The following is a 14,194-nucleotide window of genomic DNA, read 5'->3' as shown; positions in this document are numbered from 1 at the left end:
TTTGTTAATACTTTACGTTTTAAATTCAGCGTCTGGCATCGTCATTAACTGCATACCGATTTTATCCTTTAGATAATTCAGCTATAGCTCAAAGCTAATCTGTCTAGCAGATTTGTCTCTCCCCTTAAGATGCTTTCACTGCTATAACCTCTTTACACCTTTATTTTAACATAGAAGTACCCAATCGTACGTCTGATGCGCTAATAGCAGGGCTAATTTTCATTTAGCAAAAACGCTAAATGAAAAAATGAAAATTAAAAAAAAATAATTTAATCTTAGTGCACTTAGCCTCCCCTAAAGTTATCCAAATAATTTCTAACATACTAATTTGGTTGTTCTTTAAGCTCGAAAGTGAAAAAAAAAAGTAAAAATTAAATTGGTTCTCGGTTGTAGTCCTTCAAGGGCAGATGCAATCCGAATTAAGGTTAGCGCCTTAGCATTAGCTGTGGCTAAATGCAGTGTTGGTTTAGTGCTTTAGTGTTAGCAAAACTAATGTTTATGATTAGTGCTTCAGGGTTAGCACAGCTTTGTTTGTAATTAGCTGCCGGTGTCCAGCACTGAAGGTACCTATGCCTCTTCTGTTTGCTTTTTTGTGTTCCTCCCCCCCTCAAGCACCAAGTCGGGCATAACTTGGCGATCACCCAGGTTCTGATGGAGGTTCCTTCCTGCTAAAGGGAAGTTCTTCGCTCCACGTTTCTCTGACCTTTATTCCTCTTTGCAACAGAGGTTTTCTTTGAATTCTTACAGGTGAATACTGTCCTGTACAAAACATGATGCATACAGACGCCAGTAAGTGTGCCACTGGGAGTTTGGAAATGATTACTTGTATTTTTGCCCACATTTATGAACCGAAATCAAATTGTAGCATTTGTATTCGTCTAAAATTATTCTGCTCATAGAAAAGCTTTGAAAACCCATTTACCAGCAGTGCCAATACATGGGACTGGATCAGAAATCTTAGCACAGAATTTACGTAAATTCAAAGCTGGATTTGGTGCTTTGTTTTCACAGCTGTGCGGCTGCCAATTCCAAAAATGCTAAACATGTTTTCTTGATTTTTCTGTGGATCATAGCCAGGGTTATGACAGGAGGAGGAAACATAAATAGGGGATCTGATTCAGGGCTTTATCAGTCAGGCAGTGTGATATTACTCTTTATCCACTTTGTAGTTTATCCATGAAAACACTGTGAAGCTGCCTTGAGGCTATAATGACCTCTCACTTTGTATCTTTAGCATACAATTCCATCCCAGACTTTGGGTGGTAAAAAAAATAAAAATCACAAAATCTAAGTACTTGTCATGGCAGACTGTTGATGCTTGTTATGAGAGAAACTAGCTGGTGTAGTTTCCTAATCGCAGCAAACACAGTATAGTATTAATTGGTGCTTGACCCATGTCATATTTGAATTAGCAGCTAATCTTTATATACATTTTCAACCATCGATAAAATTGATAAACATATGAAGTGAAAAACAATGAATGTTACTGAAAACAAGCAAATCTGCTCATGTAATTTATATCTGCCATAAGAATATTGTTTACACCCATTCCAAGGTTAAGCTCAAGTTCTCTATAATGCCCCTAGGGGGCATTATGGGTTACTGCAAGAAGAGAAAATCCTCATTAACAATAAATACATCACAGAATAGATGCAAGTATGCAAGCACAAATACTGACACACTTGAGAAAACACTCAAGAAATATTTAAAAGGGGCGGCAACAGCAGGTGAAAATACATTTTAAAATGTATGTTGCTTTTTAAAACAAATCTCCGCCCTGATGGTAAAAGCGAAACTCTGAGGAAAAGGTGGATTTTCATGGATCACTAGCTGTTGATCACAACAACTACTGCTGCTTTGTGCTGTTGGGGTTAAAGAAAAACCAAAAAGGGACGATGGATTTCAAACCATTTAATGTTGTCAACTTTCTGAAAGCCACAGAGAGCCAAATAATCATTAGAAGACTTATATAGAACGTAGGCCATGCTGCCAGTTTCACCTTCAACTTTGAATTTCGAGTGGACGATTCTTCTTTAACACAGATGGAGCATTAGAACGGTGTTGCATGATATTAAATAATGTTATTCCTGCTGCAACTGCTGCCATATTTGAATCACAGTTGTGTAAATGCTGCAGCAGTGGTGCATATCGGTGAGGCAGCAAACTGACTTAGATGTTGAATAGATTCTGTATGTAACTGTGCTAAACAGGCAGGAAGATAATGTTGGCGCATTCTACCCTGAATCAGGAAATTTTACAACACTGAAATCCAGCGCAGGGCATTGACTAGAGCCTTAGAAGATTGGTTTGTTTTTAAATAAAACTCAGCAATAATTAAAATAGCAAAGACATGTCTAACCGATTGCACGTGAGTGAGAATCGGAAAAACTCTTTTAGCAGATCACAGCAAGAAAGGACAAAATACAAAATTTCTTTTTTTTAATGTTTCCTCGCTTCAAACTTCTGTCTCTCACAGGACGGCTGGATTGTGTAGCGTTTTGGGAACCTCAAAGTGAGGATAAGGCTCTAGATTCCCAAGACATTTAAATGGGGACTGTTAATTTGGTAATTCTAGCCATGCTGATTGCCAGTTCCTCAATGTTCACACAAAATAATTTAAATGCTGTTCCTATTTCTTATTATGCGTCAGCTCTTACACAAAACAAGGTAATGGCAAGTCAAGGAATTCCAAAAATTTATGAACATGTTCTCAAAATTTTAATTTAAAAAAAATCCTCTTTATATCGTCACTTTTCCATAATATTCAAATCCAAACACATTTACTTGTATTAAGGCAACAAGTTGCTGACACACATTGAGTATTTAATGGGGACTAAAAGGTTCTGGAAGACCGGCTCACCCGCTCAGTGCAAGCCGCAGTTGTTCTTAGTTTTTCCTCAATCTCCTTGCCGGACCTCTGAACTGTCACTTGGGTCTGCTTGATGGCTCTCTGTGCTGTGTGAAGCCTGCCAGAGGGGAAGCAGAAGACAAAGTCACCATTAGCAGCATAATTCAAACACATTGGACCACCAGGACACCCCTAACTTGGAACAGGACCGCTAAGAGGTCATTAAACTGATTAGTGAATAAAAATTGTTATTTACGAGAAGAACTGCAAATAAATTCAAGCTCGGTTTGGATCTTTATTGTGACTGTTTACATGACACAGTAAGAACCATGATTGCTCCCATGTGAGGAACCGTGATTGTGCAGTGTTTGTTATCCCTCTTTGTTTCTTTTGTTTTGTTTTCCTGCAGAGGTTAATGAAACGTTTTGACATTAAATAATGAGCAAAAACAACACGGAGTTCACTCCAAATCCCAGATCGACCAGTTCAACTTGCAGCACAGATGCCCACGACGTTCAATCACCACAGATCTGGCCTTCCTTCAGCCTAAACACTGTCCAGCAGGCCTAAACCCATCAGTCCCGGTAAAGCAAAGACAAACCCCTAATTAGCTAAAGCCACAGCGATTTCCAAATTCCATGTCGCTGTCATCACTGGAATAGGAAACTGCAACATCAGTACACAAATGACAGGCAAACACATTATTATAACCATCAATCACAAGGAGCTAACGTTTCAGAATGCTTGCTTCAGATCCAAAGGCCATCAAAGTAGAGACGAAGCCCGCTCAGCAAAACCCGTGGGACCGAACTCATCAAGAGGCAAAATTCTCCCATGGTGGGAATGAGCTGAAGAGCAGAAACTGAGAAAGGGAAACTGACAAGTATCAATAAAAGTGTCAGGCTGAAGTTAGATGACCTCATTCCAAGTGGATGTGTCAGTGCTATCCATATGGCGCTGCACAGAGATGGTGGCAGTTCTTTTGTTTTTACTACTGCACACTTCCTTTTTCTTGTGGTTGCTGGAGGCGCCAATAACAACAAACCAAAAACAGGTTTTCGCCACGAAACTGTCTATATGTAAAGTTTCCAAGTAGAAGTGCCAACACTTCAAATATGGTGAACGGATCACATGACAAACAGAAACCAGTGATATAGCAATTATGGCTGGATATATTTTATTGCAGTTCAGCAGGTGCTGATACTGTGCATAAAGCAGAACCTCGGGACAGAAAAACAGATGTGCCGAATTAGGGTTCTTTTTTTTTTCATCTCTTAAAAGAGTCAGCTTCTTTCATCTGGATCAGAGTTTGATTGCATATTCTCACCTCCCTTAACGAGCCGGAGAGTCGAGACAAACGGACTAGAGTTTGATTAAAGCAGACTAAGCATGGCAGATGTGAATGCACCTTTAGTCTACAGATGATACTTACAGTGTCTTGTAAAGGAATTCTGATCACTTGAACTTCCTCACATTTTGTCAGATCAAAACCACAAATGTTGACCCATTTTTAAGCAACTTTAGATGTCAGACAATTCACTCCTTCCCCATGAAACAATCTTAATAAATTACCCAACATATCAGAAAGAGAACCATGGATCTCCATAATTGTTTGATGCAAAATATTACACCAGAACAAAAGATTTTGAGAAGATGATGCCAAAAACTGGTAAGGGAGAGTCACGACACAAAGTGAAATGAGTCTTGTACTGATGTAAACTAAAGGGTGGCTCAGTGAGTAAAAATTCATAATGCAAAATGGAACATAAAAAGCCATGTGACACTTTGCAAAAACACTCAGTGACATGGTCTATATTTTGGGGACATGCCCTGGGGTCTAACGGAACTGACATTACAGCATTTGGTAACACCGACCAATGTAGAAATCCATTTCTACTAAATGAATTGAAGAAAGGTTGAAGCTTGTAAGTCCGACAACATCCCAGATTTGAAGTAGCTTTATGATGACAGATGTTACTGGTCATTTTTCTGAGAGAAGAACTGGTGTATTTCATAAAACAGACGGCATCACAATGGAAAAATATGCAGGAAACCGAAGGAACAACTCAAGCAATCAACCAGGAAATTAAAGCTTCGAAAATGGGCAATGACCCAAAACATCATTTTCAAAGAGGCTGAGAATAACAAAGTCAGTGTTTTGAAAGGGGCATCACAAAGCCCTGATCGGAGTCTCAAATATTGAAAATATTTCTGGTTAGATTTGAAAAGGCGTGTGTGATCGAGCCGGCCTACAAAACTTGACTCAGTTACACGAGTTCTTTCAAAAGGACCGGGGCAGAACTCCAGCAAAGTGCTGCGAGAGGCTTTTGGGAGGAAACCCAAAACATTTGACCGAAGCCATACAGTTCAAAGGTCGATTCTAACAGATGCCAAGGAATTGTCTGCAAACATCAAAATTTGAAGGTTAAAATTTTTAAAAATCAAATGTATTCCGTGGCATTTAGCAAACAGAAACAACGTCGGTCATCTTTTTGCCCGAAAGCAAGAAAACTAAAGTCAGATTTCTATATCAAAGAATAAGATGATAATGGGTTGTGTCATTTTTAACCATAAATTTTAATATCCGTTTTGAAGTGGATACTAAAGACAAAACCTTCACACTGGAAACTGAATTACAGGCAAGGCTTGTGGTCTGGCCATCAGGGGGATGAGAGGCCTCTCTCTCGGTACGTCCTTACTTTCAGCGCACAAGAATTTTCCCCTCGAGTGGATTTAGTTTAAGAGGCTCTTTCTTTAAATGAGCCCACAATGTAGCTGGGTCATTTTACTAATCCTGGGGGGATTTGTTGTTATGAAATTCACAGAGTAATCTCTGGATATTATTGCCCCGCACTGGCAACCAACCTAGCAAAAAGATTACTTGAATGACAATTCAACCCAGGCTGAAGTTGTTCTTCAAGAAAAACAAACAAAAATCACTGTAGATTTTCAACCCACGTTTTAAATCTGCTTGAAGTGACGGTGATAGCATGCAGAGGTAGATCCTCGGCATATCGAAGTGGATCTGCTTTGACAGCTTCGTTTGTTTGGGTGATTGTGACAAGAGAATCAGATATGGCCCCATTCCTTCAGGTTAAGGTTGTTATCTATCCTCCACTTTTCACGCATGTCCGCCCTCTTAGTTCCCCCCACCCCTCCAGGTCTTGGCCTAACGCCGGCCCATTGCTATCCAGCATGAAGACCGGTGCAGGGAACTGAGCACCCACAGAGGGAAAGCCCTTTGCAGTAGGGGTATTGTACAGAAGATGCTAATTCATGAGCCTTCACAACTTTTCCTTTGCAGGGAGGCACGCTGCAGCTGTGCCACAGATCATCAGGACGCTATGGCTATGGTTCAACCTTTTGATTCCTGATACACATCAAACAACTTTATTCAATCCTTTCATCAAGGAACGAGTTACTGCAACAATGAAGTTCTACTTCTAAAATGTCCTAATTTTGCTTGCAAAAAAGCAACATTAAAATTGTTGTTCTGGCTTTTAAGATATTGTAAAATAAGCATTTGAATAACAAACGGTACCAATTATCAATAACAAGAAAAAAAAAAAAAGACCTGTTCGGTCAAGATGGTTTGTTTAACATATATTTGTGAGGGTTTCCAGGTTATGGTCCAGCACCTGTGGTTTGGAAAATCAGGACCGGGAAGGAGGATGAAAATATAAATGTGTCCTCTGGCTTGAAAAGATTAACAAGAGAAAATGGTGTGAGAAGAAAAACTCTGAAGATTAAAAGGACAGAGAGAAAGAGAACTTTTTTTTTTATTTTCTCATAATATTTAATAGTAATAATGGCCCCTGGTCCATTTGAGGATAGAGGATAGTTCTGCAAGTACTATGTTGGGTGAAGTAGAATTTTTTTGCCCTAAAGTATGAAAAAAAAATGTGCCTGAAAAAATGTTGTCATGGTATCAAATTATAGAGTATAGTTCTTAGTATCGTGACAAACCCACTCTGCACTGATGAATATTCAGAACTTGTTATGACATATGTTTAACCTCAAAATGACACTGGCAGCATGACCTACTTTCTGATCTATCTGGAGTATTGAAATTAGATTCCAGGACGGTCAGTAGATTATTTAAAAGAAAAATGGAGAAAAAAAACCCATGAAAAGTAATATCCCACTTCCTGACACAAACTGCCTTTCCATGACAAATGTGTGCAAAACTTTGACAATGTTCCACTAATGTCGAAAAAACATTTTGGATTTCAGTGTTCACATTAAGTAAACAATTAAAATCACACGTGAACAAGCTTGTTCACATGATGAGATTAAAAAATACCACCACTTGATGTCGTCGTTTTCTTTGTGGTTTCTGCCAGAAGTAACATCCGGTTGTTGATTATGTGACTCATAATGTGAAAAATGTTTCCATTTCATCGTTTGTAAAATAAATCAATTTTGATGCAGCCAAAAAAATACATGGAAATCTCAACTTTTTAATCAATTTTTTTTTTCCATTAAACAAATTTATTTTCAAAATGACAAATTGCGCAGCGATGTGGTCAATGGAAACACAGCAACAGTTGACTTACACTATTCAAGCATTTAAGCATGTGGCAGGGCTTTATGTTCCATAAAATCCATTAAAATTTAGAGTCACATAATAGCTTTTTCAATACACAAGGATATTATTGCTCATGAAGAAACGTGCTCTTATCCTAACTTTTACCAATTCCTGCCCTGCATGTTTCTCAAAGCATCCTCTTCAAAAGTAGAAAACTCTACACACTGTTGACTCCCGCGAATTAATTTCAGGCCACCACCGTCCAAACAGTCGTGGGTGAACAGGGCCACCGATTAACCAATTCAAAACAACAAAGCAACGCCCACCTTAACATCTCAACCGGGAACAAAACAACACCTAATCAAATCCAACAACACTTCTGAATTCCATCTTAAATCCCATCACAGAAGAATGTCAACACATTTAACCACATCACCTCACCATTGTCTCCATCTACACGGAATGGAAGATAAGATGGCTGGAGAGGCGTTTCTTTGACAGGCCTTTGGCGTTCCTCCAGGCTGACGGCTTGGGCTCCCCTAACTTGCTAAAAGCCATGTTTACAGAACAACAAAGACGCAAACTTCAGAAGAAGAGACTCAGAAGAAACCAAGTCAAGTCTCGAAAGGGTCAGAAAGGGTTCAATCACTGAGGCAATTCAAGATAATTATAAGAATGCATGATGAGCAGTGTATGGAAATCTTCTACATTCAAAACATACCGAATAGTTGATCAAAGTTACTGTCAGTTTTTTTTAACGTAATATTAAACCATTAAGACTCAGGTGCAACTTATCTTCTGCCAGTGAGTAGGAGTGAGTGATATGCACTTAGAGTTTGATCAAGATAATTTGCAGTACTGTTGTGATGACTATAAAAGTCGTGGTAAGAGCTTCTTAATATTTCTTTTTTAGGTAACTGTAAGGTTGTGATTGCATGACACAGCAAACAAAGCCTGACACTGATCATGAAAATCATTCCTATTGATAATACGGTTCTTTAGGACAACAGAACTGAACACAGTAACTGCATTTAATCATATTTTCAAATTTATTGAAATGTATCGATACTCTAGTAATTCTGACAACGTGCAGTTTGGGTGGAAGTTAAACATTACTAATTGGAATTTATTGTGAAAACAAGAAATCAAAACTCTGATCTTGATAAGAAATGATCATGATAAACGTCCTTCTCTACCACTGACTCATGGTCAAGATGAACAGCAAAAATGTCACATAAATACAAGGATTGGACAAACCTAATCCTTAAAATAAATCACTATAACACCAAACAATAAAATACAGAAATTATAGATTACTGATTTGATTACTGATTTGTGTGTCAGTAATCACACACACACTGACTTGTGTGTGTGTGTGTGTGTGACACACACAGACACTGTATAAATTGTTTCAAATATCTAAAAATTGCAAAGAAAAAAAATGAAACTAAACACTTGCTGCCTTGATGCCGTTTCCATAAATTGCTCAAAAAAGTCCTGAGCCGTGTTGCACCTCAAGTATTAAACAAGACTCTTCAATTTTCCCCAGACCTTGAAAGTTACATTAATCAAACATCATTTAAAGACACCTAATCTGGATGTCTTAAAAAATAATAAATCATCTATATTTGTAACCCAACATTTGTCTTTTTCATGGTTTTTCACTCTGATGTGATTATGTCTCATATTTTCATGCTTTATTAAACTTTATGATGCATCGGGTGTTTTTTCCTGTTTTATTTTAATTGTTTGTTCTTCCAGGGAAACACCCATCACCCTATATAAAGTTGACTGTTGCATCCAAACCAACCAGAAAAAAAAAGAAGGAAAAAAATGGCTCCCAACACTCATCCTTGAGGAGCACTTTTTATCTGTAAAGCTGCAGATTTGCAATCGGCTATAGACACAACTACCATCCCAATTCAATACACTACAAGGTCTGGCAGACTTGGTAAGTGAAGGCCATCATCTTACACAATAATAGCTTAGACAAATCTACGAATTCGCAGGACATGATTTGTTTTATTCCAAAGCAGTAATTATGTCACTAGCTGCATGTAAAAAAAAAAAAATAAATATTGAAGAAAAAATGTAACTGTCAAAGACGTTTTGCATTCAGGTCGTTTTAGGAGTAAAACACAGACGACCACATGACTAAATGTGTGATCTCGGAAGTTTATTTCGGAAGTCTTCTGAAATGAAAACGGGAATCTCCAAATTGCTGCAACAGTTTTAAGCTCATCCAGTCAGCTTGGTGCCTGCTGAGACCCCTACGGTCATCCACAGACTCAGATCCAGCTGCCCTATTAAGGGAGAACCTTAACAGCATCCCACAGCGCCGATCATCCATCCAAGCAGACGAGCGGTCCTGTGTGAAGGAAAACATTATCCCTTCATCAGTCCCGGGAGGCACGGGACCTCCCATAGCGCATCGTCATTACTGCACACTGCTTCTGTGGACACATACTGTACATAAATGCATACTTCAGACGGTGGATAGCGAGTGGGGCAGCACAGAGTGCATGTGGATTTAATCACAGGAGAAGAAAAGAAAGTCTCTCCCCCTGTACGGGTCCAGGAGTTTGAGGCACTGCACTGATCCGTATAAGTTGTACCTCAAGAATGATGTTTCCCATGTGTCCCCGGAGCCGGTGTTTTAATACAGAGCATGCACACGGGTTTTGTTGTCATTCGAAAGACTACTCAGTGTCTCAGAGTGAGTACATAACACTTAACCTTCAAAGAGCTGTGAGTATCACTCAAGGATTTCCACTCGAAAGGCACTTTAGTCTGCCATTAACGCAGGCAGACGACGACGTCTGAGATGTTTTAAGCTGAAACAGTTCCCAACTGTCAAGCCGCCTTGTTAATATTCAGCCAGTCAAATATGCAGCTGGATGATGTGGGCCAATAATGTCTTTCACCAGCCCTCCCTCTCTTACTGTGGAACATCAAGCGATGCTAAAAGGGAGGGGGAGGGAAGAAGTGCTTTGTTGAGCAGCTGGATCATCTTCGTCACCGTCTACTTTGGGGTTTTTTTCACTCTACCCACACAGGGGCCCGTCTCTGCGTAGGACGCAGTCTGCCCTTCACCTCAGCCTGTGCGAGGGAGACAAAAAGCCGGCTGATTGATGATACGGACGCTCTCCTCTTCATCTCGCCATCTGAGACGAGTTGTGCTCGCGAGCCCACATCGCCGCGTTTATTCACGCGAGCGAAGGATGTCAACAAGTTGACACGCTGAAAAGCGGGCCGAGTCCGCTGACAAATGACTGACATTTTTCTTTTTCGCTGAAGTGGGCTTATAATGTTCTCTGTTAACGGTCAGTTCTGAGAAAGATGTATTTGCTCTTGGACACGGAGCCAAATCTGACGATGAAGTTGTCAAGGCGGAAAAACGCCACTGTTCTCAGAGGGTTTGAGAAAGATACAGGCAGTGTGGATGAGGGGGAAAGATATATATATATTGTCAGATGTTCACATAATTCTTCATCCCACTTCAAGGAATAGTTGAATCCCACCCACATCACACATCAAGTGGAAAGTAATGTGGAGCATAATTCACATTTTATCACTTCACAACCACAAAACTTCAATCTACTTAATATGACAGAACAATTGTGGTAGAGAAAAACAAGTCGTAGTTGAATTTTTTTTATCCTCATAAAAATCGCATTTTAACAATTGCACTGATTGCAGTTTCCTGGCCGATCACCAATAAGAGCCTAATCTACAGATTATGTATTGGATTTTTGCCCAATACAGCTTAATTCGTCTAATTATAGCGACACAGTTGCCAAGTTGGCCAAAGTGGGGAACTATTGTTGACCGTATTTCAGACGTTTGTGGAGGCAAATAACGTCGGTTTCCCAAGTAAGTATCGGCCAATAATCGATCACCACACACTAAGAAAACAGAGGCCAATTTATTAACCGGATGACTTGCTGTTGCACCCCAAATTAAAACCAATGTATATTTTTCCTAGTGTGGACCAGTCAAAGCCTAGACCTAAATTCAACTGAGAATCTTTTAATATGTTTTGTAATATCACACCTTGAAATTGAGCCTCTGTCTCTTTAAAAAAAGAAAAAAACTCCTGCCCTTTCCAACACCCCACCTTCAGGAAGTCATCACAACATTACACATCTATTCACCCTTTAGCAATGCAAAGCTTGCATAACGAGCTCAGCAGTTTCACTGGTTGTCTGCTAACTTCTGCTGGCTAGTCTGAAGGAGCTGAATATGGGAGTCGCTTGAAAGCTTAGAAATTGCAGAGTCCTCGAATGTGCCGCCACCAAGCATGTTGCCGCGGGAGATTCAAGAATTGCTCAAACATGCATGAGAGAATCAAGGCAACACTCCAGGTATGTTTTTGATGAGGGAATAACATAACACCATGTAAAGCTAAAAAAAATATATATATATTTTACATAAGACTGCCCCTTTAAAGTTTGTAGTTGCAGCGTGAAAATGTGTGAAAAATAATTTCCAAGAGTCTGAATACTTCCAGAAAACTCCGCATGTATCCACAAGCAGCACATCAGCGTACGGAAGGTTAATGCCGTTTGAAAAATGAGGGTCAGAAACTTAAAACCTACAGTTTTGCATCTCAGGCGACGGGGTCGGAGGTGAGTCCCTGCTGGAGTGTACAACATCTAATTAATCATTCTACTGTACATAATCAAAGCCCATGTGTACAAGAATACATTAAGCCAAGAGAAACCTGTGACGGGGTGGGTTTAGCGGAGGGGAGTGTGAGGAGCAGCAGGCAGAGGGAGTTCTGTGTGAGCGCGTTAAACTCTGTAGAGTCCCACAGGGCATGGATACAAGGAAGAGGATGTGGATGAAGGCTGTAATAATAGAAAACTTAAGAGCACAGGTCAGAGAAGTTATGACTCAAACTGGGATTTTTTTTTTCTTCTCCTCTTCTGTGAGCTCCTCTGGAGGCAACGGTCTCGGCTGATATAAACATAAACCGTGACCACTTCAGTAATAAAGGAGCGCTGCGAAGGTTCACCAGGCTTTGGCATAATTCCTTTTTTCCTCGATACTATAAAGTTCTGTGATGCATATCCGACTCCCCCCCAAAGAGGGAAAATGTTAGTGGAAATGTCACAGCTCTCCTAATGACAGGATCCTGATCCTATTTTACGAGTGTCTAAATAAAACCATCCAGATATACATTTCCATGGGCAAACTGGATGTGATTATGCTGTTATAAGATCGGACTCGGGCTAACAGAGGGTTTCCCTTGAAGGGGGGGGAAGGGGGAGGAAGCCCTTGGGAATTAAGAAGGTAGCATTTACATGTTACCACGTTTAAATATAGCTGTGGAGCAACAAACCTGTGTTTGTCAACAAATCCTAGGATTTCCTTTTGGCTCGCGTCCTTAACGACAGAAACAGGGTTCCCCCTTCTCGTAAGCAGCAACTTGTCTCTGCGGTGTACAGAGGTGGCTTTAAGGTAACGTTTTCTAAATACCTCCACCCCGTTTTTGGTGCCAGGATACGCATAAGGTGGTTAAAATCTGACATTTTTTCCTCCCCGTTTTGCCCAGTAAACATGATGTAAATTGCAGGCCCTGTCATCTCATATCAGGTTAAAGATGAGACAGTTTCATTCATCGGAGCTTGCTATTGTTAGCTGTCCATATGGCGCCATCTGGTGGGTGGAAATATTCTAACATACAAAAAGTAGAGCTACAGGAAGAAAGTTCAGTGGCTTCAAATGAGAAGAGCAAACAGATAAAGGATCCAGCTTTACCCAAAAGAAGAAAACGCCTTTAGTAGATTCTTTGTTTAAAGTCGCACAATGCGGAAATTGGATCATGTATTCCATTTAAATTAAAAGTGTGCCTGATGTCTTCTAATAATTTGGCAAAAAAAAAAAAAACAAAACAAAAAACATGCGGAAGCGACAATGCTTTTAAAATAATTTAGCTGTAACAAACTTAAATATTTTTATTTTACTTTATTTTTTTAGACAGACTCGTTAGAGCTTTTTTGCATGGAATACATTTCTAAATCAGAATGACAAGTGGAAGTAGTATTTATTTATTTTTTCCTCATCAGTGCATTTGGCAACTAAATACTTGGTTGTTGTTTTTTTTAGATTATTTTCCAGAAAAATACACTTCCCATAGAAGAATCTTATTTTTTTTATTAACGTTTTATGATTTCTTTGTTTCAAAACGTAAAACCAGAAATCAAGTGGAGTTTCTTAAAATATGACCACAAATTTCCTATAACAGATCGATCTGTGGCTCTGAAGTTTTATTTAGCTGGACTGAGGACAAAAACGGCTCTTTGGTTTGTAAAGGTTGCAGAAGCTGCAATCACAACTATTAATGCAAATCTGCTCCGACTTGCCATTTTCACCAGTCATTGCAACTATTCATTAAATCTGACCAATCATCTTAATGTTTTCTGTATTTCCTCCTTTTCCGACCAATCACTGTAACTCAGCAGAATTTTGCCCCCTTCCAATTTAACTTCCTGTTTCACAAAGTTTCCTGAAAGCCAAACCTGCAAGATGAAAGCATGAGTGATGCTAAAATTTGCCTCGTCTTTGGTAAAACCCTTTTTTGAATCATGTTAACATGACCGAGCAATGTAGGATTCTTCTTTTGCACTTCTGACAACTCCTCAGGATGTAACTTTATTTGAATTAAGGGCGTCGTTTCAAGAAAGCACTAGAGAATTTTATTTCCACTTTAAATATTAACTTTGTCTTCTTTGGGAAGATCATGTGCAGCTTTTGATTTTTTGTTGTTTGTTCTTTTTTCTTTTTTTTTTTTTTTCTCTGATCTTTGAGGCCTA

General features: G+C 39.3%; 1 protein-coding gene across 1 annotated transcript in view; it reads right to left on the bottom strand.

Moving 5' to 3' along the window:
• Positions 1-14,194, bottom strand: part of uvrag (UV radiation resistance associated gene) — a 47,955-nt gene that overhangs the window by 22,361 nt on the left and 11,400 nt on the right. Inside the window, exon 7 of the mRNA XM_007558007.2 lies at positions 2,861-2,966. Coding sequence (XP_007558069.1) covers positions 2,861-2,966 — 106 coding nt within the window. The remainder of the gene's footprint in view (positions 1-2,860; positions 2,967-14,194) is intronic.

The sequence above is a fragment of the Poecilia formosa genome, unplaced genomic scaffold (assembly GCF_000485575.1).
Source record: "Poecilia formosa unplaced genomic scaffold, Poecilia_formosa-5.1.2 Scaffold93, whole genome shotgun sequence".
NCBI lineage: Eukaryota > Metazoa > Chordata > Actinopteri > Cyprinodontiformes > Poeciliidae > Poecilia > Poecilia formosa.
Note: the sequence above shows the minus strand (reverse complement) of the source record. Positions and strands in the feature narration are given on the sequence as shown.